The 27,450-nt window shown below is 46.5% G+C and overlaps 1 protein-coding gene across 1 annotated transcript; it reads left to right on the top strand.

The window, feature by feature from the left end:
- The first annotated feature begins 1,051 nt into the window (after nucleotides 1-1,051).
- ccdc88b (coiled-coil domain containing 88B) lies at nucleotides 1,052-26,572 on the top strand. Its single transcript, XM_064326140.1, has 29 exons — nucleotides 1,052-1,638; nucleotides 2,286-2,434; nucleotides 4,235-4,343; nucleotides 8,216-8,285; nucleotides 8,698-8,756; nucleotides 8,910-8,993; nucleotides 9,258-9,398; nucleotides 9,719-9,855; nucleotides 11,552-11,633; nucleotides 12,163-12,321; nucleotides 12,543-12,689; nucleotides 12,946-13,090; nucleotides 13,340-13,494; nucleotides 14,832-14,933; nucleotides 15,241-16,068; nucleotides 16,806-16,985; nucleotides 17,091-17,431; nucleotides 17,736-17,862; nucleotides 18,694-19,176; nucleotides 19,375-19,536; nucleotides 20,053-20,330; nucleotides 20,645-20,788; nucleotides 21,644-21,830; nucleotides 22,324-22,469; nucleotides 23,808-23,912; nucleotides 24,297-24,439; nucleotides 24,885-25,175; nucleotides 25,885-25,953; nucleotides 26,293-26,572. The coding sequence occupies exons 1-29, from the start codon at nucleotides 1,561-1,563 to the stop codon at nucleotides 26,352-26,354; spliced, it is 5,163 nt and encodes a 1,720-aa protein (XP_064182210.1). The 5' UTR covers nucleotides 1,052-1,560; the 3' UTR covers nucleotides 26,355-26,572.
- Nucleotides 26,573-27,450: the final 878 nt, after the last annotated feature.

Genomic DNA, 27,450 nt, shown 5'->3' with positions numbered 1-27,450 from the left:
ACACCTTCATTTATTCATATTATTTTTCCCTTAGTATCACATTCATAAACATTTTTATTATGTTCATATTTGACATCAAATTATAAGAAATGTAAATTTATCACTACTTTCGTACTTGTCATTTTTAAAATCATATTCATAAGACTAGGCTGTTTCATTTTAAGTAACTTTTCAATACACTGAGGGATTGCACATACTCAAGTGAGAGAATTTATATATTTGTGGTATGATGTGTGTTTTGAGTAAATTAAATAAATGCTGTGTATTCCAAAAAATTGAATTTTATTTATTACGTTGATTTATATATATTGACTTTATTACATTTTCATGAGGGATTTTATATCAGCTCTCTCTCTCTCTCTCTCTCTCTCTCTGTAACGTCAGTGAGAGGAACAGACTGAAGACTGATGATCGATGTCAGTGTTCTCTTTTATAATGCCCTACAAACTTGGCTAATCCTGGCAGCTAATACCTACACTGCTGCCAAAGCAATCGTGTACACAATGCATGGGGCGTGGTGTAGGGGTTGAGCTATACACCCAGAGGAAAAAGGGGAACGGGAGGTGAGACATTCAAACATACGGTGCTAGCCTGTGAAAGAACATGGGCGCCATAAAAAACGTACTTCTCATATAATGAAGCTGAAATACATTTTGTGACAGTTTACCTTTGTATTCCAAAAAAAAAAGAAAGAAAAATCCCCCAAAAGTCCACCAAAAAGTATAATATAAAGCATTGTGTTTTCACTTGTAATGGACAACCTAGCTGGAAATTTTACGAGGTGTTAGGAAATTTCTTAAAGTTCATATAGAACACACTTGCAAACCTCTGCTGGGCATGAAATGTCTTTCATAAATTTCGGGAGAATTATGCTTACGTCCGTTACTTGATAGTGTCTCACAGAATTATTCATTTCAATGATGATCAGGATATGCTTTACTGCGAAGCCACAACCAGATGGCGCCATGAGACAGAACATATTTTAAAATAAATCTACTTCAGTTACTGTATTAACTTATAACATATTTGGTTTTATCAAAAGACTCGGAAGTTTTCGATCACGGTGACTGAAGGCCAGTTGTCTTTTACAAAACTACGCTGCATAAGAAAAGTGTATGAAGGAGTTAACAGTCTGAAAGTAGTACCTTAATGTTCATTACCTACTGAACCAAAAGTAGAGTCAAAAAAGAGAAATTATTATCGACCTACAAATTCAACAGCTAAATTTTTAAAAATGTTGAATAGAAAAAATGCTGTGTTTTCTCGACGGGTTTGCTTTACTTACACCTGCCGTTGAGTAATTCGACTAACGCGTGATTTTAATTTTGAACAGGACATTTTCTTGAGGAAGAACTGTTGCAATTCAGTATCAAATTCCGGTGTGGTTTGTAGTGTGCTAATGACAACTAAGGGCGGGGGGACAGCAGGCGGAGAACTATAACACAATGTCGTGATTAACTTTAAGATTTACTTGTACTTTGCACTATTTTTATTGGAATAAACTGGATATATGTAAATGATAGAATTTACAACCGTATTCTGTAAAAAGAGAAACTGAACATGGAGCACATGACAGACATGGATACTCATTTTTCGGAGATTCTCGACGAGTTTATGAGAAGTGCACTTGTTATCTGGGTAGGTTTCTACATATATTATTAAATATAGCCTAAATTAAAATGTTTTAAATATTTTTTTTAGTTCGGGTGAAGTAATATATTCTTTTAGGGTAGAAGGTAAATTATTTGTTTAAAGTTTCCTGTTAAGAGGTTAAAATATTTCCTTAAAAAACTGAAATGTGTAGCCTACTTTTGTCTGAATATGGTAATGCATTTTCCCTATGGAAAATCTACTTAATTTGACATGTAGAGCAAGTTTGCACCTCAAAGAAACTTTATAAAAGTTGTTTATAAAAGAAGCTTCTGCTTTTGCCAGTTTCCCTTTAACGTGTTCCGCTCTTTCAGTGAGCTGTGTTGTTGTTTTCCGTCAGGGGAAAGAGATGTCATTTTCGCTTGTTTGCATTCTGATCAAACTGTTTTCAGAGGGCTTTAAAACGACTTTCACATTAGACCTTTCCAGATCTCTGTTCCTATTGGATTATATCTAAAACGACTATCTTCTCTCTGTCTTTGAAACAGCGCAATTATGTCACTTTGAAATGAACTCTAGATATTTATCATGTGATTTAGCCTAAAGTAGATGGGGGGTCATCAGGAGTTAGTGATGTACATACGAAAGAAGAACACCCTGTTTTGCTGTCGGTTAAAAAGGCCTCTATCCCTCAGGTGCATCTGTTTGACAATGTAGTTGATGGCGAAGGGGATGGGCCGCTCGCCACACAATACCTGGAGGTGAACTCCAGTTCCCAGCATCCGCAGCACAAGTATCTGCGTCTCACCAATGGAATTTTCCTGAACGAGGTCATGAGAGTAATGTGAGCCACAGTTTTCTCTTATAATTCATCTTTTTGGGACTCTGTCATTACAAATTTGCGCAACACTCATTCTCCTCTCATATTCAAAATGAAAGTTACTTAAACTGACCTTAGTCAATACTAAGATCAAATAAATTAACAAGGTAGGTAATTGGAAGTTTGCAGGGGAATGTTCTGCAAGTGTACCAAGTAAAGTACAACAGTTCTTCCTTCTGTTGAATCAATAGATTACTTTGCCCATTATTTTTCTTTATATTGGGGGTTGTACCATATGCCAGCTCCACTGGATGTGACACTTATAAGTATGTGTGCGACAAAGATAGCTGTTCCTGCAGGCATGCCTAGGGGTTTAAAAGTGTAGCTGATCAATGAAAGACTTACAAAATGATAAGGTCTTGGTTATTTCTATACATTTATTTGTACTTCCGCTGTTTTGTGGATTATATCGCCATGATATTAACATGATAGGAACTGCACAGCCATGTTTTTTTTTCTCAGTAGGAAGTGTTGGACAAGCTTGTTTAGTTTTGTATCCTGACAAGACACGCATCAATCCACAGTGCTCCAGATGTGCTCTGTCCAGACCTGGGTAAAATACGCATTTTGTTTTGGATTCAAATACTTTTCTGTGCTCTGTTGATCTTGCCTGGTGTAATTGAGACTGCCAATATGACCAGAAGGTGGGCTTTGCACTTTTTGGAAGTATTTCATTGGTTGCAATACACTAGACAAGATCAGTGAAGCATAGAAAAACAAATATGTATTTGACCCAGGTCTGGCTCTGTCAAATACACGCTGAGTTGATGGGGTGGCCAATTCAACACATTCATCGTGTTCTGTGGCATTTGTCTGACATACAGTATGCCTGAGAAATGTAATTGTTTGTCATATGGCATGAATACTAGGGCATTATGCAGTGTGTCTGAGAATAATACTGTCTCTATATCCCTGCAAAGTCACGGAGATAGCAGTATAGCTGCGATCCCCTCTGTTCTATATTTCAGCCATAACATCCTGTTCTTTCCTCTGGTGTATTTGTGCAGCGCACGTAGATGGTGCCTTTCCCCGAGGCCGTGGAGCACTGTCCACCTACTGGAACATGTCATGTCGGAACAGATTGAATATTGATTTATAACTCTGCCAATTTGTGCTAGGCCTGTTTCTGTTGGAATGTTCTGTTACCGAGGCACAATGTTGAGAACAATTGTTCTGCGCCATGCTGAAATGTAGGGTAGGCTCGGACACCTTCATCCTGGAGCTGTTCTTGTTCTGTGTTGAAAAACGTTCTGAACCAGCCACAGTGCCCTCCGGGTCCCTGGGCTAAAGTTTTTAGATGATCTCAGATGCTGTTGTTGCATTTCTTCAATTATATATACCAGTTGTACACTGGTTGGATGGTACACTGGTTATGGTCAGCCATGATGAATCATTCTGAATGTGTCATAACCGCAGATGTGATATTGTTGACTGGTGCACACCCAAAAAAGGTGGCCTATGGTGACCCCACCCACCTTTTTTGAAAGGTCACAGGCTTGATTAGAGGACCAAGGGGAACAGAAAGACCAACAATTTGGACTTCAGGCCAAAGCGCCTCCAAAGCCTGAGAATGGCTGTAGAAAACCAATAAGCACTGGCTAGCACACGCTAGCTCTCCCAGCATTATCACGGCTGAGGAAACACAGCTTTTCTGTTATGACAAAACAAGTCGTCTGCTTCTTTCACTGTTCCTTAGCTTTCACTGCATTCTTACTGTTATTACTGTGACCGTGCGGCCAACAGTTTCTCTCCAATTTGTTCCAGTGATCCAAACCCAAAAGTGGAACAAATTTGCAGAAATGAGAACAATGATGAGGTCCTGAGGGTTCAAAATTTTTCTGTCCTGAACCGACACCTGAGGTCCTACTATCAGGTGAGTGCTGGTGCAATGAATTGTGGGAGTGGGAAGGAGACATTAAGGAACTGCAGGGGAAAATAGTGGTGATACATGACTTTTTAAAATTTTAATTTAGCTTATGTTGCACTTAAAAAAAAGAATCTGTGGGTTTCCAGTGTGAGTGTATGGCTTTAGAGTATGTCAGAGACCTGTGGGTTCAAACCATTGAGCTATCTCAGGCCAGAATTTGAAACATACTTTGTGGCTGTCTGCTTGGCAGCATTACAGGACTTATTATGAGTAAATGGGAGAGAAAATATTTTCAAAATAATGGACAGGGTGGCATAGTGGTGCAGTGGGTAGCACTGTCCTTGGTTTGAAATCTGGCTAGGGCCTTTCTGTGATCTCCTTGTTAGGTTAGGTTCATTGGAGGGTAAATTTCCCCTAGGTATGACTGTGTGAGTAAATGGTGTGTTTGTCCTGTGATGGGCTGCAATGGACCGGTCCTCTGTATGTGACCCTGACAGGGAATAAGCGGGTTATATAATGAAAAGTTATACTATGCTCTATGGTAAATGGACTGCATTTATATAGTGCTTTTATCCAAAGCGCTTTACAATTGATGCCTCTCATTCACCCATTCACACACATACTCACACACCAACGGTGAAAGGCTGCCATGCAAGGTACCAATCAGCTCGTTGGGAGCAATTAGGGGTTAGGTGTCTTGCTCAGGGACACATCGACATGCCCAGGGAGGGGTATCGAGCCGGCAACCTTCTGACTGCCAGACAACCGCTCTTACCTCCTGAGCTATGTCGCCCTTCTAATCTACAAGTGAACCAGTATTGGTGCATACAGCCAGTTTAGCTCATTTACCCAGGGTAATTGGTGGAAACAAAAACTTGCATACACACCGGCCCTCCAGAACCGGAATTGCCCACCCCTGCCCTAGAGGGTATCAAACAAACAAAGTCTGGGGTAGAATGGCCAGGGAGGTATGGAAGGTATGAGGGCCGACCAAGTCAAGAACTGAAGAGAAAGAGGAAATTACCAAATATGATGAAGCGTCAGTTGAGAGATGAGGCGGATCGACGATAGGATCGCTCATAGAGTGAGAGGAAAGAGGAGGGGGTGTTGAAAGCTTTCAGAAGTTACCGCAGAGAGTGACAGTAAGAATGGGTGTTGGAGTTTGGAGAAAAAGGGGGAGGCAGGAAGATACTCAGTGGTGGTCAGTTTGATAGAGAGGGCGAGGAACAATTCCTCATGGTGACCACATCCAGCAGGGTCCCAACTTTGTGTTTGATGGTGGGTGTAGCATGGTGAAATCAGATGAGGGGAATAGGGAAAGGAAGGGGATGACCTGTCCTACATTGCAAGCTTGCAGCAGTAGTGTTCATTCATCTAATTACAAGGTCTGCATGTGGTGCTGTTGCGGCGTTGCAGTCTGCATGAAGAATCGCTTGAGAACTGCACTCAGCCAGCCAGCTGTGAGAAACACAAAGTGGAGCAGTGCAGTTCTAGGAAAGCTGCATGATGGGGGCTGCTAGCATGAGTCACGTCTGATAAAATTAAACTTTGTAAGTCCGCAGCCTCCTCAGGCCTTTTCCTGTTCATGTGCTCATATGTGTTATTATTATTATTATTATTTTGTCTGTCGATACTCATGTCCAGAATAAAGATGCTATGACAGAATGAATGTAAATTTGTAGAATGTTGTGGTTCACTGACGCCGTACGTTTGTGGTTTGTGGCTCAGTGCACCTTCAGAGAATATGCTTCTCTGTTTTCAGAGTGTGTGAGTTTGTAATGGAGCAATAATTTCACACCCGTGAAGTGAATAAAGAGGGCAGTGGAACCGTGTGGCCTTAGTCATGGCCACTGGCTGATGTGATAATTCCACTGGTCCACAGGAGGCCATGGTTTGGGTCCTTGCTTGCTGCTTTACATTGACAGTGTAGTAACAGGAATCAAACCATCTTGGGCTGTGCAAATGTGGGTACACCTTTGGGATCAGTTTGAAAGTCAACTGTGAGCCAGGCCTAACTGCCAAATCAGTGCCTGACCTCACTAATCCTCTTCTGGTTGAATGGACGCAAATCCCTGCAGCAAAGCTCCAATATCTAGTATAAAGCCAGAATAGTGGAGGTTGTTATCGCTGCAAAGGGTGGACCAACTTCATATTAATGCTCATAATTTTGAATGAGATGTCAGATGTCAGATGTCCATATACTTTTGGCGACGTAGTGTATATTGAAGAGATCATGCAAGGAAACTGTGAGTCTTTGTTGTATGTTCAGTACCCATTACATCTGACATCTGAATCTGTAGTTTCACTTCTTGCATTGAATTTCCTGGTCACTGACACCTTTGAAACCAAGAACACATTCACCGTTTTGCAATTATCAACAATCGATGCTTGTACCTAGTAGGAGATACAATGGTAGAATGTGATGTGTCTGTCTTATATTGATTTGTGTACTCAAAGGGTGAGGTGAATCACATTTCTTTCAGCTATGGTGTTGTTACACGTCCTTCTTTTAAATATTATATGCAGGCTCTTGAGAGTAAACGGCCTTACCGAACCCACCAAGCACATTACTTTGTGAATTCTGCTAATTAGAGTTTAACCGCAACTGACGACAAAAGCCAGCCATGAATAGGCGCTAAAAGAGTGCGGTACTCCCCTGGAACTGTGAGTCAGATGTCCCCTCCCCTCTTTTTGCTGTTTGTGGTGTCACAGTTTCCACGGTTACTTGTCCACAGCTTGCCATCACATCATTTCCTGTCATATACCTAAACTTCCCCTTTGTTTGCTCATTCCTTGCTTGATTTAAAAAAAAAACTGCATTCGTGTCTCAAGGTCTACAATGAGCGTTACCCTACGAGGAGCACTGCCCTTCTTGTAGCAAGTCATGCCTAATTTCAAACCGCAGATGAAAGGAGTTTTTAAAAAAATTTTTTTTTTTACAAAAACCTGCCCTGTAAACTTTGTAACCTCCGTAACCTTTACTCTCAAACCTTGCCAATTCCACACTGTACATTCTTGGATGTTTTTTGAAAAACAAATGGTCACATGTTTGAGACCCGTTCAGCAAAAACACCACCCCTTTCAAATCGAAGCCATTTGACCAACCATAAACAGCCTAACGGTAACCCTAACCCTAACCCTAACCCTAACCATAAACAGCCTCCAACCCAACAGCACCTCCTCACATCAAACACAGATGCATTAAGACGAAATTATACCAAGGGGAAATTTTTAAAAAACCCTACATGGCTTCAAACACCTCACATTCACAAATTTAATGTGCAGCTGCTATGTTGTGAAAAACACTGTTAAAGGATCCCCTGAGGGAGTATCAGCTTTTCTCTAAATTAAAACCTTGCATAATAACTCTTATCCAATGGGCATGAGAGGCTGGGGCAGCCGCCCTCCAATCAAAAACTCTGAGGGCTTAGTCAATATGTTCCATTAATTGACCAATTGAACAGTCAAAGTTCTGTCAATTGACCAGTTAGCCACATTTTGCAACACTCTTTGCGAGATGTTTCATAGACATGTAATATTTTTCTTATTTGCATTTTTATATTTACACAGACTAGCTGCAGCTGAATCACTGCATCAGGCACAATCATCAATGTTCAGATTTAAAATGAAATAATGAGGAAGAGATTATAACGTGCAAAATGCCAATGCTGCAGTTGAGTCACCCGGTGGAATCCAGTGTGATTTGTTTCTCATATGATCGGTTCACATGCACACTCGAGCTCATGAAAAAGTGAATGGTTAAAGTAGTTTAATTAGATGGAAATTTTGTGCTCAGTAGTTTGTGATAAACTGTTCGTTGCCATTTTTGTCTGTTTAACTCTTGTTCCTTCGCTCACTGTCATGCTTTTCTCTCTCAGGAAGACCTCCAGCAGTTGCTTCTGATGCCCCTACCAAACGTGGCAGTTTTGGGTCGAGACCCTCTCACAGGTATCTCCCCTCTCCTCTGTTAGTCAGTCTGTCAATTATCTACCAATTCTCTAACTTACTGATACACTCTTTACAAATGAGCGTTTACTGTCTTTACTGAATTACCCTTTAATGCATGTCTGTTTAATGCATTTAAAAAATTGCCTGTGTGTCTTTGCATTTATGTCCATCATACTCATCTCAGAGCCACCCTAGTCAGTAATTGGCATTCCAGTGCTTCAGGCCCATAATGTATCATATGGCCTGCATATTCAGTCCAGGCTATCCGACGTAGCATTCTGTTTCTGCTTCTCAGCCAAACTTGGGTCTGTATGTCTGTGGCAACTTCTGACTGTGTGATTTCAGTTCAGCATTGGTGATGTCAGTTAGTGTGATTGGTAAACTCTGTGTGTGTGTGTGTCTGTACTGACAGAAGCAGCTGTGGAAGAGCTCAGGAAGCTGCTGCTGCTGTTGCTTGGCTGCGCTGTACAGGTGAGAGCATGTCTTCCACTGACAGCACGATCATTCATTAATATGCTGTTATTGCACACGTATGTGCTGATAAGCCTACCGTAATACAATTAATCAATGATTGTGTGACTCATAGTGAGATTCATTGTGTGTCTTTGTGTAAATCTACTATAGTGTGAGAGGAAAGAGGAGTTCATACAGCAAATACAATCTCTTGACATCGAGACTCAAGCTGCTATCGCCACCTGTATTCAGGAGGTAGGTACTGTGCCCCAGAAGTTCCTGAGCTGAAATTCCCCCTTCTGGCGAAATGTTTGGCACCTTCAATCAAGTCTGTTGTTGTAGAATGGATTGTGTATAAATTTTATAAGGCTTGTTTTATAATTTTCTGCGACACAATTTCAATAGCATAATGAAGTTATCGGCTTCCTGTGGCATAACATGTGCTAAGCGAAGTGACAGACACTGTGCTCATGGCTCTTCCTGTTAATTATGGGTCTCCTATAACCCCCCCCCCCCAAGGTTACTCAGGACCCCTGCAATGTGCTGCCCCGCCAGTGGGGGGAGCTCAGTACGGTGGAGGGGGCTGAGCTGCAGGGGCTTTTCAACACCATGGCGCAGCACATCCAGGCTCTGCTGTTCCAGAGGGATTCACACCTCGAGGTGAGGGGGTGTGGGGGAGGGGGGGGGGGTTAGGGAAGGGGAGGGGAGGTGCTGATCCCCAGCGCTTCTCTATAAACCTTAATAACACTCTTTAGCGCTGATGGAGCATTGTGCTCTGACAGACGCCTTCCATCACTTACCCCGAGCTGCTTCCCTCAGATCTAATCAAAACTTTCTGCAGCGCTCAGTGCACAGTGCGGCTCCTCCTGTTTACCGCTGTAGCGCTCGCTACGTCGAAGCACCTGGCATCACCGTCGTCTCACTGTGCTCCCTCCGTCCCCTAATGTTCGTGTCACCGTTTATCTCTCTGGCTCTCGTAGAGGATAGCCGAGCTGTATCAGCAGCAGGATCTGGTGGACAGGTCCCCGTCCCCGAGCGCCTACCTGGACACGCCGCAGGGCCTGGCCGTGCAGCTGGCCGACAGCCGGGCCAAGCTGCGGCGAATGAGACAGGAGCTGTGAGTGTCTGTGTGTGTGTGTGGGGGGGGGGGGGGGGAGGGGGGGGGGCAGTGGGGGGGGGGGGGGGGGGGTCGGGGGGGGGGGGGGGACGAGGTCTAGGGAAGATATGGTGGGGGTGGGGGGTGGGGCAGTCAGGGCAGGGGCAGATGGGGCCAGGTGGGGAGGTGGGGGGTGGAGGTGTACAGAACAGGGTGAACACTTTCCTAGCAGTTAGGAGACTTATCCAGAGTGGCTGAGACTGCCTGTGGATTGGAAGAGACATTGTCTATTGTATTGTCATATACATTTTCTTATACATTTTACCACTTTCTTCTCTAACTGTACTTGATGTTCATGGCTTTGGATAGCTGTTACATAATGAGTATTGCACCTTACCGGACCTGTGTTTTGTAGTTGTCCCTATGACCTTCGGTATGCACTTATTGCACGTCGCTTTGGATGAACGCGTCTGCCGAATAAATGTAGTGTAATGTGTTGTGTGCATTTACATTGCATTACATTCTGAGGGACAATTTGCTTTCAGAGGCTTTTTCGGTTTATTTTTATTCCAGTTTCAGTGCACGCTTTTGATTGACCCTGGCAAGTTTTTTATGCAATGAAGAATATTTAAGATATACAGAAGTCTCTGACAGCCTGCCAGTTTTGCCGCGGTTAGCGCAGGGGCATTCAGGGTCGAGAGAAAGAAAATACACTTCAAGTAACTCAGAGCGATGTGGACAGTGACGTTGCGTCTCTAGAAATCGTGACATTTCCGCGCAATTATAAACATATGAAGTGTCAGTTTTTATAGCACGCTGGCAGTTCTTCCTGTCTTAGTTCTCCAGCAGCTCGAGCTCTTCACTCCCAAGGTAGCACGCTGAAATGGGAAGATGCTCCACGGTTTACTTGAGTTCACTGGTCTCTGACTGCGTGCACCATAGGAAATAGTTCCAATCCAAAATAAGTGAAAAAGAATAATTGAGTCATGTTCACACATACGATCTCTGGAGGCATAACACCGCTGTACAAGCTGCTCTATGATAGTAAATACGCTAGTAAAAACGCTATAAAAAATATACGCTATAAAAAATAATCTGTTCGTGTGTACAGCCTCTGGAAACATAACATTGGTGTACATGCTGCTTTGGAGTTATCTGAAGTGCATCGTCTTTCTTCAGGCTACCAACCCCCAATCGCCCTGATATGAAAATCGTTGCAAAACCAGCAGGTTGTCAAAAAAACCTCTGTAAATATCTAAAATATCCTTCAGTACACAAAAACCGCCGGGCCCGGTCAAAAAACCTACACCGAAACTGAAATAATATTGAAAAACCACTAAAAGCGTATTATTTAGCAAATTCTCCTATCCAGAGCGACTTACAAAAGTGCATACATGAATGTATAGGCAAGTAGCACAGCCCATGGCAAGTCATCACAACTGATAGCAGTAGTAAATAAATAAACCTACAGCATGAAGTTAAGTGTGAATGTAGGAGCCAGGGGGAAATTGAGAAAGTAGTGCCTCAAGTAGCAAATGGTTTAAGGTTATTGGTAGTATAGCGTACGTTGGGACTGATAAACCCACAATAAATGCATTGATAGTAGGATACAGTGTAAGCAGGTCTGTTTGAAGACTATATTATTCAGTCAGCCTGTGTGAATATGGGTATATAGAGCAACATGCAGTTATTGACCATAATCAACTGACCATTGCAGGGAAGAAAGGAGTGATCAGTTACTGGATTACAAGCAGGAAATGCAAACCATGGAGGTGGAGCTCAGAAAACTTCGACAAGAGGTGAGAGTCAATCCCACACATCTCTCAGTTCAGAAAATAAAGCTCAGTGGTCTGTGCTTCAATCAATCAAATTTTATTTATAGAGCACATTTCATACAAGTGATGCAGCTCAATGCTGTACAAAAAAAAAAATATATATATATATACACTACAGACACACACACATACATAGAAGAGCATGCACATGCACACACACACACACACATACACAGAAGAGCGCACATGCACACACACACACACACACACACACATACATATACTGCAAGTGCACACACACACACATATGCGCACACGCACACACACATGCACACACACACTTGCATAAGCACGTACACACACACACACACACATACACATAAGCGCACACGCACATACTCTTGCACACACACACATCAGCGCACACACACACACACATGCACACATACACATAAGCGCATGCACACACACACACACACACACACACACATTTTGTGCAGCACTGTGTAAATAACCTCTGGATGGGTTGCCTGACTGCCTGTGCTGCGTTTAGAACCGCACCCTGCACGGTGAGGCGCGTGCGGCGCGGAACCTCCGCGACGAGCTGGACTGCCTGCGCGAGCGTGCGGCCAAGGCCGACCGGCTGCAGTCGGAGCTGCAGAGCTGCGCCCACCGCCTGCGCAGCCTGGACCTGTACCGCACGCAGCTGCAGGTACGGGGGGGTCACAGGGACGCCATAACAACCTCAGCTTAGGACTGGGAGGTTTGGGAAACTAATCGGGGGATGTGACAGTGTCAGACTGCATGGGAGGTATTAACGGAAGGGTGCAGTTTCCATGGTATTCCATGTAAGAGCTTGGAATGTACTCTGTTATAATACACTGTGCGATATGCCGTGTTTTGAACACTGCCTCCGTCTGGCACCCCCTGCAGGAGCAGCAGCAGTACTGCGCCACGCTGCAGGAGACGCGGGCCTTGCTGGAGGAGCAGCTGGGGGAGGTGCGAGCGCGGTGCTCCAGCCTCAGGGAGCTGGAGAGGGACAACCTGCTGCTCCGACAGAGAGTCATCGACCTGGAGGGGGTGCGTGTCCGCTCCCACCCGCGGCGAATTAATCACAGCCAGTCTGTGGGGGAGAATGTGCCAGAATCATGTCCAGTGTTAATAGCGAGAAGGTTCTGTGTACACAAATGGATTTCTGTGTCCATGGCACTCAAAGTGCCTGCAGAAACACTGATCATTGTTGCCAGGTGTTGATTTTCAAATACAAGGGTGAGTACTGGCTGCTTTGGGGGGGCGGTTCTTCCTGGTGAGAGTGTCAGTTTGATGGTTAATGCAGGAGCGGGATACAGAGAGGCAGCGGGTTGACGAGCTTCTGGAGGAGAACATGAGTCTGGAGGTTGAGCTGAAGCACAGCTTGGGAGAAGCCCGGAATCTTCACCACTCAGGGCTGGATTCTGAAGATGAGTTGAGCCGGGAAACAGGTTTGTTTTCCACCCGTTCCTCTGCCTGTGTTTGCCTGTCTCTCTGATGGATTTTATCGTTGGGGACTGAGGGTGTCAGTCTGCCGTCAGTTGCTATTACCGCTTGGACGTGTGACTGCGTACATTATTCATGATTCTCCCTGGAAAGAGTTTCAGAAAGTCATGAAAATAAAGTGACCGCGCTTGCTGTCTTTCTGTTTCACTCTCCCTGTTTCTTTGTTTCTCTCTCTCTCTCTCTCTCTCTGGCAGACTTCAAGCCCCTCAGTGTTGAGGTCAGTGAGGCATCGTCATGGAGACTGCTGGGAGCTGAGAATGAGAATGCAGAACTGCGCAGACGGCTGGAGCAGCTGCAGGCTGAGAGGGAGGACTGTGCAGACGGGGATGGCACCACACAGCTGGATCTGGTACAAGTTCAGATGCTCTCGGTTTTCACCAAAGACACAAAAAACAAACGGAGGTCTGCAAATATGTTGCAACAACAGGATAAATTAGAGCTTCCAGCAGTAACTACTAGGTTTTAAACTTGATTAACTATTAACTGGTGAATCGACCTGTCCAGGGTTTATTCCTGCCTCTTGCCCAATGCATGCTGGGATAGGCTCCAGCCCCTCACCTGCCGCAACCCTCACCAAGAACAAGCAGGTTACATAATGGATGGATGGATGACTGGTCAATCTGTGGCTAAGGGAAAGAGTACATCTAGAGACAAAAATAGAGGAATATGGTCAAATATTGGACAAATGAGTGAATGCTTATAAATATTTACGCACAAATCATATTTAGAAAGTCCAATTATATCATTTGGTGACAACTGTAATGTTTTCCATATCGGAACAGAGCTAGCTGACAAAGCAGTTTCTGCTCATAAACAATTCATGTTTCACAAATGTTCCCAGTTCGGAATGAAGATGAGCATGCTGAGAAGTTATTGAAAAAGATAATTGGTATGACCTTTTTCGCAAATGCGTTTTATCCTCATCGACAGGCGGTGACAAAATCCGCATGAAATTGGGGGAAGCTGTCAGGAGTTCTGCAAGGATAAAAAAGAAGAAGAAAGAAATAGGACGAGAACAATAAGCTTTCAGCCACTCAGTCTTCCAGTCCTAACATATGGAGGGATAATATTCCAGGTGTTACTGCATTAACCCAGCATTAATCAGTTGCTGTGTTAATGCTTTCCCTTCTATTAACTGCTTCTAGAAGTAGTTAAATATTAAATTCAATCCTAAATGTGATTAAATGACATTGCGGAGAGTTAAGTTCCTCAGTGCCTTACAAGGAGGTGATCCTTAGAGGCATAAGGACCTTGACTGCTAGCAATGATAGGGTTCCTACAAATGACCACTACATATGTACAATAAATCATTTTTTGATTTTTTATGAGAGAACTCTAACACAACAGAATATAGCAGAATGTTTTGATACGCCAGAGCAATGCATGTCTTGACACGTGCAGTAACGGAAGTAACGAATATTGTACTTTGTATTATTGTCCCAATGTTGTAGCTTGTACTGCCCCCTAGTTTGACTTAGCATAGGTTAGGTCAGAATAATGTTCACTGTGTGAACTGGACAAAATGAGTATTGTACCTTATTGAACCTGTGTTTCGTAGTTGTTCCAATGACCTTGATATGCACTTTTGTACGTCGCTTTTGGATAAAAGTGTCTGCTAAATAAATGCAATGTGAAGTGCCATCTAATCCATGCACATGTCTTTGCGTGTTACGCGTGTGTTCTAAGGCTGAATTGCTGGAGGAGAGGGAGAAACTGAAAGAAGAGCTGCGCAGACAGACGGAAGCGTGGACGAGCCTGGAGGCGGAGAACCAGGAGGCGCTGAAGGAGGTGAAATGGAGGGACAGGCTGACAGCCGGAGAGGGACCGCAGAGCTATTACGGGAAAACAGGATGTGGGCCGGGGACACTTAATGGATTGAAAGGGTGCATTTTTCCATTAAGAGTCCAGTGGACGAGCTCTGACAAAATGCTTGTCACTGAAGTCTTAATGCTTTTCAGCTCTCTTATAAAGACTTTGTCACATCCTGTCATTTTAACAAGGGGGAGTCAATGCGAAGGGCAGGTTGTTCACAAGTTGCGGCGTTAATATCTTCTAATAATACCTCTCATCCCCCCGCCTCTTCCCTCTCCGTCAGCTCCAGAACATGAAGAATGAGAACTCCAGACTCAGAAGCTGCCTGGAATTAGTGAGAAAGGAACAACAACAGTGTGAAGAGAAAAGAGAGGTTTCATCAAAGGAAGAGAGGAGCGGTGGGGAGGCCAAGGAGGCAGAGGCGCAGAGAGAAGAGGGGGAGGGAGGGAGGGAGGCGAAGAAAAAAGGGATCACGGGAGGGAAAGAGAGAAAGGAACTGGAGGGAAAGAGAGGGATGGGTCAGATTAGAACTGAGAGAGAAGAAGGAGAGGGAGAGGAGATATTCAATCTGAAGGAGAGAGAGGACAAGTTAAAAACAACGGGAAACGATGAAGAGGTAAAAGAGAAAGAGGCCTCGACCGAGAGGGAGGATGGTGAAGGAGAGAAAGAGACACGCAGAATAGAGATGCTGAAAGAGAAGGAAGAGGTTGATGGCAAAAGAAGAACAGAGGAGGTGCTGAGGACGAGAGAAAGCAGAGAATGGGGCGAGGGGACAGGGGGAGAGAAACTGAGAGAGAGGGAGAAAACAGAGGGAGAGGAGGAAAAGGAGACGGAGGTGTGCAAAGACACCGGAGAAGATCCGGAAAAGACCCAGCTGGACACGGACGCCGTTATGCTGGCCTCCCAGCTGCAGGGGGCGCTGCAGGAGGTGGAGCGGCTGACGCGGGAGTTCGAGAGGCAGGACGGCCTCCTCCAGGAGCTGCGTTCCAAGCTGGCGGAGGAGAGCAGGAGAGCCGCCAGGGCGGAGCAGAAGCTGTGTGCCCTGGAGGAGGAGGCCCTGGGGTTGAGGAGGTCTGCAGAGAGCCTGGGGGAGGCCAGGAAACAGATGGAGGTACAGAGGCGGGGGGGGCGGCAATACTGAGGGCCTATGGACTTTTCAGCGCCCATTACATGACGTAGGTGTAGAACTGCTAGATTGTTCCAGATCAGCAAAATGATGGTTTAAGAAGTCTATAACACTACCTTGTCCCAGTTGCCAAAAAAAAAAATGTGCAAAATATCAGTCCATTTAATAATTTTATCACGTAGACTATACTCCCTACAGAAAGCCTTCGCCCTGTTTAACTGAAAAGTCTGAGGTGAGAAGTGCGAAGCTTGAGGTGAAAAGTGCAGCAGTTCCTTTAAAATAGCTCAGCTCAAATTCAGTGCCAATCTCCGTCATGTTTCAAAGTGCGTTGCAAACTTTGGGAAAAGTCTCACGACACGTCACGGTTTTCTGATCTGGGAGTCTACAGTACGTGTCTATGGCAGTCCCCTGAAACGTGATGATTTTACATAGAGTTTAGTAAATCGTGTTCTCGGCTAATTGAGCCCCTAGTCAAATCTAACGCAATCAATTTTAGTTCCTTAGAGAAGTTCCAAGCCACGTTTTTTCCCCAGCTTGAGAAAACGATGGTCTCTCGGGCCGTTTGAACAAACAACAGCACTTCTCACCTCAGCGCTCCTGCGCCTGGCAAACGAAGGCCGTTAGTTCTGCTCTCTTCCCCGGTATCTGTGTGCGGAGACGGATCGGCGGTGCGTGTAAACGGTAATCACCCGCTCCTCACGCTCGGCGCCCTCCCTGTGCAGGTTCTGCAGGCGGAGTCTGCGCAGATGGAGGAGGACCTGGCCCGGCTGCGCAGCCAGACGGAGCTGCAGAGGCTGGAGGGGGCCGTGATCGCGCAGCTGCAGGGCGAGAGGGCTCAGCTGGAGCGGGAGAAGGACGCCCTCCGCAGCTCCGTGGACACGCTGCGAGTCTCCGCGCGCAAGGTGACCTGGGAACGCGCGCCTGTCCCCCCCCCCCATTCCCCCTCTGCCCTCCCCCCCAGGCAGCGCCGGGCGAACTTCATCCATCTTCTCTGACGTGCCTTGCAGGGCGACCAGCTGGAGCTGGCCAACCGGACGCTGAAAGCGGAGGTGGAGCGCCTGGGGCGGAGCCTGGAGTCGTCCCGGCGACGGGAGGAGGAGCTGGGGGCGGAGCTGCGGGAGGCGGGGCTGGAGGCGGAGGCCCTCGGGCGGGGGCGGGACCAGGCGGCGCTGGAGGCCGCGCGGCTGGAGCAGGAGAAGGAGGCGCTTCAGAACCAGCTGGACGCCCAGAGCCGGGAGAGCAGGCAGCGGGAGCGGGAGGTGGCCCGGCTGCGGCAGCAGCTGGAGAGCACCGCCTCGGCCCTGGAGCACAGCAACCAGAGGGCCTGCAGCCTGGAGGCCGAAAACAGGTTCGACATCCCAGGGGCCCCCGCCGGCCCCGCTCCTCAGGGGCCCCCGCGCTAGCGATGCCAGCCGCACGCGCGCGCCGTGCTCCGTCCATCATCGTCTCATTTGCGGGCACATTAAGCGCCTCTCCCGCGGTCTGAGAGCGGTAGCGGTCTTAAAAGGCTTTTAAAAGTCATCTGCCTTCAAACGCAATGGCCCGCTCACGTACAGCTGTGTTAGATCCGTCCGCTAATGAGCCGCCATTGAGCCGCGGCGCGACACGCTGCATTAATGTGAAGCTGAATGGATGTTTCTGCGCTCTGATAGGCATAATTGTCAGGAGCTGTCCCAGCTCCAGGAGGACTGCGCCCAGCTGCGGGAGCAGGAGAGGGAGAACAGGCAGCTGAGCGCGCTGAACAGGGAGGCCCAGTCCCAACTGAGCGCGCTCGCACAGGTCTGTGTGTGTGTGTGTGCAGTGTAAGGGGTGTGTTTGTGTGCACTGTGGAAAGAGAGTGTGTGTGTGTGTGTGTGTGTGCAGTGTAAGGGGTGTGTGTGTCTATGCAGTGGAAAGAGAGTGTGTGTGTGTGTGTGTGTGTTTGTGTGCGCTGTGGAAAGAGAGTGTGTGCAGAATGTTTAATGGGTGATTGACAGCAGATGGGGAGAGGGGCAGATGGATGAATATGGAAGAGCTGAGTGTGGAATGGTGGGTAAGGAATGAGACTGGATGGGAGGCACGTCTTTGGAGGAGGGGGAATATTTTCCACTGCTTTTGCTCCATCGTTCCCTCAGGCTGAAGGGTAGGAGGTGATATAACCCTTCTCATTATGTAAGAGATTTCCTGCTGTTCTGAATCTTGTGCAGAGAGGCAGGGCTATGCTGATATGCCCTTCAGTACTGCTTTGAGTGCAGCCCTCTCACCCCCTCCAGCGCTCAGAGACACTATGCTACCTACCCCTGGCCTAATGGCATGTTCACATTAGCCTTTTCACTTCAGTGCGCCTTTCTGCTAAGCTGAGCGAAAGACAATGGCTCAACCTGTGTGTGACCTCCATCAAAACCTCCCCCCCATTCCCTGATAGGTCCCAGGTGATGGCATAATTGATGTAGACCTCATTAAACCTTCCTCTGGGAGGCTGATTATAACCCATTGAAAGTCATCACCGTCAGCCACTTATGTGAGTGCAAATGTGGACATACCCTATGGGTGCCGGAGTGGAAGGTGTGTTTGTAGAGTGACGTATGAAGGGCACGGTGTTAAACACTTTCACGTGCGCCCTCTCTACAGGAGTTGGCCAATGAGAAGCTGCAGTCCCAGGAACGGGCCAATGAGGTGGCGAGACTGAGCCAAGAGCTCGAGAGGCTGAAGGCCAAACAAACGGTCACCTCCTCACCGCCTCCGTCCCAAGCGCTCAGAGAAGGAGGGCCGGAGACCGGCACGGCGCCCCTGATTTCGTCAGGGGGGGTCGGCGGGACCGGCGAGCAGCTGTGCACGGGACCGGCTAAAGACCTGGGCCAGCTCTCAGCCGCCGAGCGCACGGCCCTGCCCGAGCTCACGCAGGACACAGAAAGAGACTCTCAGCCCAGCCGCGCGAGCGCACCGATTAGCCAGGAGAACAACAGAAACTTACTCAAGGCCGCCAAAGACACTGAACCCAATGAAGACAGCGGTGCCCACCAGGGCAGGAGCGAAACCCTTCCCACGGCCTCGAACCCGAGCGTGGACGGGAAGGAGTCCGTGAGCGAGAGGCTAATTGAAGTGGAGCGGCAGGTTTGTCATGAGTTCACGTGTATTGTTCTTAATTCATTCCTCTGACCTATCATCGTGTCTTTTGAAGTTTCATGGTGCGCTTATCATTGCAGATTTATAATCGCGCGACTAGCTGAAAATAGTCTTGTGTTTCTCGTACGGTTTTGGTTTCTGTTGTAACGCTGATCTCTGTGTTTCCTGTGCTCCTGCTCCCCCCAGAACGCTGCGCTGCAGACAGAGAAGGGCGTGCTGCTCTCGCAGGTGTCGCAGCTGCAGTCGGCGAGCGCGCAGCTGCGGGAGCAGCTGGACAGCCTGCACAGGCACTCGTTTGCGCTGCAGGAGAACTGCGCCAGCCTGCAGACGCTCAACACCAGGCTGCAGGTGAGCGCGTGTGCACGCGCATGCGTGTGTGTGTGTGTGCCCGTGGGCATGACAATATTCATGCATGCGTTCAGATGTGTGTGTGTGCTCCTCTATGTTTTTTTATGCCATCCTCCTGTACACCTTCTTGTATGTATCAGTGCTGGACTTTATTCCTTTTTTATTTCCTTTAGGCTCAGAAAAGTCGTGATGTTATTTCATGCGCCCACATTCTTCTGTTTAGGTTCACTTCCAGTTCCTTTTAGATAGACTTGATTTGTCATAAGATCCAAAAAAAAAAAAAATCTTTTCATAGAGGAATGATATCCAATTCTGGCTCATATTCTCTGTCCATCTGTAGCTGTGTGTCTGTGTGCATGCTTTACATGATTTGTGTAACTGTAGTAGAGCCAACAGCTATGTTCAAGCGCGCAGTGAGTCTCCTTGTGCCCATATTTGTCAGTGACTTTTCCTTTAGTCTTTTCCCCATGAGAGTGATTATCTACCCCTCAGTTTTTAACCTCCTGTCTCCACCAGACAGAGCAGGCCTCCCTGAGCTCCCAGCATGCATCAGTGTGGGCTCGCTGCAGTGAGAGCGAGGCGCGGGCCGCGGCGCTGGAGGCGGAGTCCAAGGTGTGGGCCCGGGACCGGGAGGAAGTGGTGATGCGGGGCGAGGCCCTGCGGAGGGACCACGAGCGCCTGACCGCCCTGCAGCAGAGGCAGGAGGCCGAGCTCGAGGCCCTGCTCTCCAAACACAGCCAGCTGAAGACAAACTTCCGGAACCTAGAAGCACAGCACCGTGAGCTGGAGGGAAGGTGATTGCCGCGACACCCAGAGCTATATGCACTCAGGGACCCGATGAACATTGTTTATGTTGTTCCATATTATTTATGACGCTACATACAGCACCTTCCTCCTACAGACCAGAGGAAACCCATTTATTCATTAGAACCCCAGAACAGAGCTACTGCCCAGAAGCACAGCTTTGTTTACAGGCATAACGATATTCAGTACTATATTCATGCTTACTATACACTTTTTTGCATTACATTATGCAGAAACAGGAGCCCCAGCAATGTGCACTGAACACTAAATGCAGTACAATCGCGGTGTGATTGCTGTCTGCCAGGTATCAGGAGCTCTCGGAACGCAGGGCTCAGATGGAGGAGGGAGAGGAGGCGAACCGGGCGGAGAGAGCGAGGATGGAGCGAGAGGTGCAGACGCGCACCGAGAGAGAGAGAGAACTGGAGAGGCTGAGAGAGGAGAATGACAGGCAAGTGAACACATAATCACAGCTTGTTAAAAAAAAAACAAAAAAAAACTTGCCGTCTCCCGTTGCCACTATCCGCTTTAACGATCATCAGCGCTCCTGTCATCTCCAGCCGATTTTAAACCTGTCACTCTGCTCGTTCTTCTGCAGGGACCGCTTTGTTCCCTTAGCGCTCTGTTCTGTCTTCCAGATCACACTTGTTCAACATGTACACACATTCTCTGGGCTTTCATAGCCTTTAAGTCAATATAATTAGGCGTTTTTGTAACGATTTCACGTGCGCTTTTAGTGTTTTGTGATGGTTTAATGTGTGTTGTACACGTTTCCGAATAATTCCATGCACGCTGTTGATGTTTTGTGATTGTGCAGTATATGTGTTATTCATGCTGAGCTGAAAAATCACATTTCATTTATCTGGTTTTTTTTTTTTTTACAAGATACTACAGTTATCTTAGCATTCCTGAGTCACGAATGGGCCTTTGGTTGAAGATCTCACGTCTCTAGTAAACACCCCCATTCCATCTGTTTTTTGCACTACAAAGGGAAAGGCGCCTTTTGCTATTTAACGCACATTGCAGACTGTTGCCGTTTTTTGGATGAAACAGCTGTGGATGAGTCATATCTGAATATGAATATGCTTTTAATTGCTGTGATGCACTGTCATTTTCCATTACCGGGGTTTTTTGGCCTGAGTTATTACATATTTGCCCCAGACCATAATGCGCATCGGTATTACTTACACGTGTAAGAAACACTTACTACAGCAGAAAATGGGTCTTGTGCTCCACTGATCACCCTTGTGGGTGTGTATATATATATATATAAATATTCATATCGCCACGGATGCATCCTCCGCAGACTGCACGCCTTGCAGAAGGAGTCCATGCAGGTCCAAACGGAGCTGTTGGCCCAGGGTTCGGTTCTGAGGGGCGAGCTTAGCTCGGCCCAGCTGGAGCGCACCCGGCTGGAGGGGGAGCTCAGCACGCTGCGGGAGCAGAACCAGCACCTGGACCTCAACAACGCCCGCCTCGCCAGCCAGTACCAGGTCCGTTCAGCACGGGGACCGCCATTATAGGGACGGATACAGAAACTGATGTGTTTGAACGGTTTTCTGTGATTTATTTTTTTTTGGTTGGAGGGTTGTATTATCTGTCTGCCCTTCTATGTGTGTGCTTGTTATGTGTGTGTGTGTGCTTATGTGTGTGTATGTATGTGTGTGCTTGTGTGTGTGTGTGTGTGTGTGTGTGTGTGTGAATATCTGTGTGCGTGTGCATTTGTGCACTGGTATGTGTGTGTGTGTGTGTGCATATGTGTGTGTATGCATGTGTGCACTCATATATGTGTGTATACATGTGTGCACTCGTATGTGTGTGTGTGTGTGTGTGTGTGTGCATATGTGTGTGTATACATGTGTGCACTCATATATGTGTGTATACAGTATGTGTGCTCATATGTGTGTGTGTGTGTGTGCCTTTCCTACCTGCACACACGGCTCCCCCTCTGACTCTCCATCTCTCTGACCTTCGTCCTGCTGCCAGCTGCTGACCCAGCTGAAGGGGAACATGGAGGAGGAGACCCGGCACCTGGTGGAGCAGAACCAGAGCCTGGCCCGGGAGAACCGGACTCTGCTGGAGCGAAGCCTGGAGAGCCGGGACCAGCACCACCTGCAGCAGAGAGAGTATCTGTGAGCATCGGGAACGCTGCTAATGCTGCTATATACTTACTGTACCACAGTCTACAGCATAGAGGGTACCTGTGAGCATGGGAGCGCTGCTATAGCTATTATATTTACTGTACTGCATTTCACTGCATGGAGGGTACCTGAGAGTCAGCCTGAAAGTGAAACTGAGATTAGTGAATATTCTGGTATCATATTCTGCTACGCAGAGTTCCTGTCAGAACCCAACACGCTGATCGTGACATTTGCTCGTGTCTGACCAAATTCAGTATACACCATGACTGCAACATACACGTAATGTTTTATGTTACCTGTGCACATACTGGCATACCTGTAAAAATGTTAAACCAGATTCTGATGCGGTTTTGCGTGTTATTTTGCATATGCAAATGTGAGGCATGGTTCACTGAAGGACATAACTCGTCTGCGCATTGCCCTGTTGATAAATCATCATTATTCTGCAGGCGTGTGTACGAACAGGAGCCTTAATAGGCCGCCGTGGAATCGTCCTGCTAGTTTTATATAGGGAAAGTATGCCAATAATTATAATGTATTCATGTAATGTTTCTTATTAAATTCATTTAATCGGTCCATAGTGAAATGCAGCGGTCCAGCTGAGGATAGCTCTTCTCACTAGACTGGAACATGTTTTCTGCATATTTTTAAGTCAAAATATGTTCAGTAGAAATGATTAACACCCCTTTGAATGTGGCTAGCAAACATTTCAGATGAACAATCTACATGTTTATCGAAAGGAACACGTAGTTTATTGCCCACTATTTATAGGACCGCATTTCTCTTCACAAAACCACGATACAATACTTGCACATATAGCCTCATGTGTACGGTAACTAACCTGTTATTTTATATTATTTATTACTGAAATACATGTACAGCTACATGAATAGGATAATATTTCTCTTTTTGTTGGCACACTGAATTGAATTGTGTATACAGTGTAGCCAGGCTATAAAAATCCAATTATTATTTTTTTTCAGAATAGCTCAGCCCTACACACTGTTCTCATGGTGACTGCTAAGGGGAAACAGAATTGTGCTTCTTCCTGCAGTTCAGTTCTCCTGTTGTATATAAATGGATAGACTGGACTGTTTGTGGGGGGAAAGTACATTTCATTATCTAGGCATATGTCCATACACAGTTCAGGAGAAAATGTGTGCCTGCAATCCATTAAATGAATGAAGCCAGAGGACAGGTTAGGTAGATGCTCGATTTGCTTTTGGCAAATTAAGTGCCTTCTCCCACTCTTCTCTTCTCTTTTGCTTTCTCGCACCGCCCCCCCCCCCCCATCTCTCTCTGACTCTCTAACTGTCTCTCCCTCCCCAGTGACAAGCTGAACGAGTTGCGGAGAGAGAAACAGAAACTGGTGGAGAAGATAATGGATCAGTATCGGGTCCTGGAGCCCAACGTTCCCCAGCCTAATAAAGCCAAGTGAGTGTAAAACCTGGCCCCGCCCACACCCAAAAACTTCACCCGGATAGAACACCGGTCCTGGTCCACGGGAGCCACAAAACAAATGCTCTCCCTCTATTAAACCTGAGATGGTCTCATTACTAAAAAAACAAGCTACCAAATGTGGACCTGTTCTTTTGATGGATACGGGCTTCCAACACAATACGAGGAGAGTTCAGATCAGGACAGAACCCACACGGGCCAAACCAATTCCGCAGCTAAATTGAGCTTAATTGCAATATCCCCTTGCAGTTACTGTACGGTTTGTATGCTTTTTTTTTTTTTTTTTACATTGTCAGCACCAATTGCACCACAATCTGTCTCCATCTTTCTCCCCCTTGTTCCCTCCGTTGCTCCCCGGAGGAAGAGCAACTGGATAGCGGATCGGATGAAGAAGCTGATCAAGCCTCGCGGCGGGAGGGAGGGAAGGGCCCTGTTCGTCGCGCTAGGGAGCATAGAGAACCTGGCCGAGGCCAGCGACTTGCCGGCATCAAACGCACAGCATGGTGAGAGAGCGCGAGAGAGGCTGCACCACATACACACGCGCAACACGCCAGCTGTACAGGAAGTGAGGGAGTGTATGGCGCCCTAAGCAGTACAACGGCCGAGAGATTGAACAGCCTGCTCGCATGCGCCATCTTTACAGCTAATGAGAATCTGCACAGCTTTAATACTGATGAGAGACTACAAAATGGGGGAACAGTATGCCGAAGCGTCGTTAGCTTTAGTTACGCCATTCTGTCCAGAGAAGAAGACACACAACACTACAGTACCGCACACACTGGCCATGTCATACTTCAAACACTTTCCCCAAACCCAGAGGCTGAATGCTCTGCCACTACCCTCCCATGCTTTCCCCCTGATCACAGTCTGTTCATAGTTCTACGCAATTTTTACCCCCCTCCTACACCCGCCATCTTTCACACTGTGATGTCATTTCCTCATTTGCAGACCCCCTGAGTGCACCGGTGTCGCCCTGTCCGCTCCGCAAGGCGTCCAGCGTGGAGTCTGAGGACTCGCCCCGCCTGGCTTTGCGCTCGGCTCGGCGCAAGCTGGGCTCGCGCCACGGCTGGGGCCTGGGGAGGGGAAGGGGAGGGGGGGGCCTCTCGCAGTCCTTCAGTCCCGGGGACCATCGCCCGTCGCCCCGAGAACGCTACTGCCCCCAGGGGGGCCCCAACGCCATCTGGGAGGCTGAGGACAGCCCCACGCCTGGCCAGGAGGGACTGAGCGAAGGAGAGAAGGGTGAGGATGGGGGGGGGGGGGTTTGGTAGGGTGGGGGAGGAGTGTGGCTGGCATTGGCGACTCTCGAAACATGGAGTCACACAGACACTGTCAGGGAGACTGAGCCAAAACCTCAGCCAACGGCCGACCCGAATTTCTGTTCGCATGCCTTAAGACTGAGCAAACAAGAGCAGGCCATTGAAGCTGCTAGGCTTTGTGCAAATGTTGACTGAGACTGTGGTTGAAGAGGAAAGACGGGCGGTTCTGAGGGTGAGAATAGAGCAAAGAGAGGTAATGGCTGCTCTGTATGACTTTCAAGGCCGGCGTAATGAATGGTTAAAAGTTTTTTCAGCTCCCTGTCAAAGCTTTAAGGTTTGAACTGAGTTCACAAAAGATTGGAATGAATACACACTGTTTTTTGCTTTTGACATATACTTGCTGACCTGACAATTTCCTGCATTTTGATATGATAATGGGAAATGCCATAAAGCATTAAAATCATTAAACAGAGTAAATAAATGATGTGGGTGTGTTCAGAAGGTTCTGGGCAGTAGTTCCCTGCATATTGACGTGTGTGTGTGTGTGCGCGTGCGTGCATGTGTGTGTGTGTGCGTATGTGTGTCCGTGCGTGTGTGTGTGTGCTTGCATGTGTGTGTGTGTGTACATGCATGCATGTGTGTGTGTACGTTTGTGCATGTGTGCGTGTGCATGTGTGTGTGTCTACTTTCAGCTGGGTGTGAGGACGGCCTCACATCAGAGTTGAAGTCTGAACCCAATCGCCTGTCCTGCGGACCTGAAGGTCAGTGAAAGGGGGTGGTGGCAGAGTCGGGAGATAGGGGGTGTTTGGGTAAATGGACTGCAAATGGACTGGGTAGACTGATCTATATTTAATTGTCCATTGGTTTTTGTTTTGTAATTCAGTTAACTTGCTGTTGGTGGTCAGCATGTTTAGCTTCAATTAATGTAGGTGCTGCGCTGTGCTAAACAGGAATGTCTTGGGTGACCTATCGGAAGCCCCTGAAACATCATCCAAGTGACTATATGGAGTATATGACTGCATTGAGTGCTTGAGGAAATCTTCTGGAAATAGTTTGTATCGTGTGCTACACAAAACTGCATTTCTGTCTCTCTTGATCAGATTGCCTGCCTAGCAGTGGCAAAACCCCACTGACGAAGACGGACAGCCTGCACTCCATGTGACAGAGTACCCCTCTGGTATAAACAAATTTATATCAGTCACTGTGTAGATTTCCGCAAAAAAAAACATCAAGGCCTAAACCTTCTACTGTACACAATGGCTCCTTGAGGCTTGTGATTTACATCACCGTACCCATGAAGATCTGGCTTTCTGCGTCTCAGTTATTTATGTTGAGTTCACTATTCTGACCGTGGCTAATAAAAATATTTTTTAATATGTATTTTAAAATGGTTTCACTCTTTTCAAAGCCATCCATTAAAATGTTGGGTGTGTGTGTGTGTGTGTATGTGTGAAGTGTTGCTCTGATTGCAAAGACATTATAGTAGTGCATGTTTGCCATCACAAAAATACCCCATGAGAAAATGACAGTACACGCATAATGCCATTTTATTTGTTCTCTCATATTTATTTTTTTGAAGCTATTAAAAATGTTTAAAGAAAAGAGTAATTTAAAAATGATTGTTCAAGTTAGAAATCAAAACAGTGCATGAACGTTTCCATGTTTTACAACAAGGATTGCAGCGGATAACTAAGTTGTCAGTTGAATATTTTGTTACATGCAGTACTACATTAACGATGTCAGTGTTATTTACCCACTGCTTCATGCAGACACCAGTGACAGAAGAATCGATTCATTTCAGTGGTTTTCCCTCGCAGGATAACATTGTTAATATGTTAACTACGAGTCTCGTAACTCACTGAACGGTGTGAGCAGCAAATAAATAATGTAAATATATAGGAAACACTGACTGTAAGAAGACAGCAGAAGATTTATGGTAAGATATAACGTGGCTCTAGGGGGGATTAAATCATAAATTACATTAAGAGATTGAATATTAGATGTGAAGAGCATGCCCATTAGCAAGTAGAGGGATAGCTCAACTGTGTAAATTGATCAAATGTAAAGCAATAAAAATAGGTATGCTGATCCAGATAAAGGCATTAAAAAGGAACTGTAAGCAGAAATAAGCTATATAACAGACACGGTGAAGAATTTGCTATATGATTGAACTAGTTTTAACTTAGAAAATTCAGACTAACAAAAACACTTATTTGTGCATATTTAGACATGCAGCAAAAAGAAATGACAAAATAGTT

Source organism: Anguilla rostrata, chromosome 3 (genome assembly GCF_018555375.3).
Source record: "Anguilla rostrata isolate EN2019 chromosome 3, ASM1855537v3, whole genome shotgun sequence".
In the NCBI taxonomy this organism is placed as follows: domain Eukaryota; kingdom Metazoa; phylum Chordata; class Actinopteri; order Anguilliformes; family Anguillidae; genus Anguilla; species Anguilla rostrata.
This window is presented reverse-complemented; position numbering and strand designations above follow the sequence as displayed.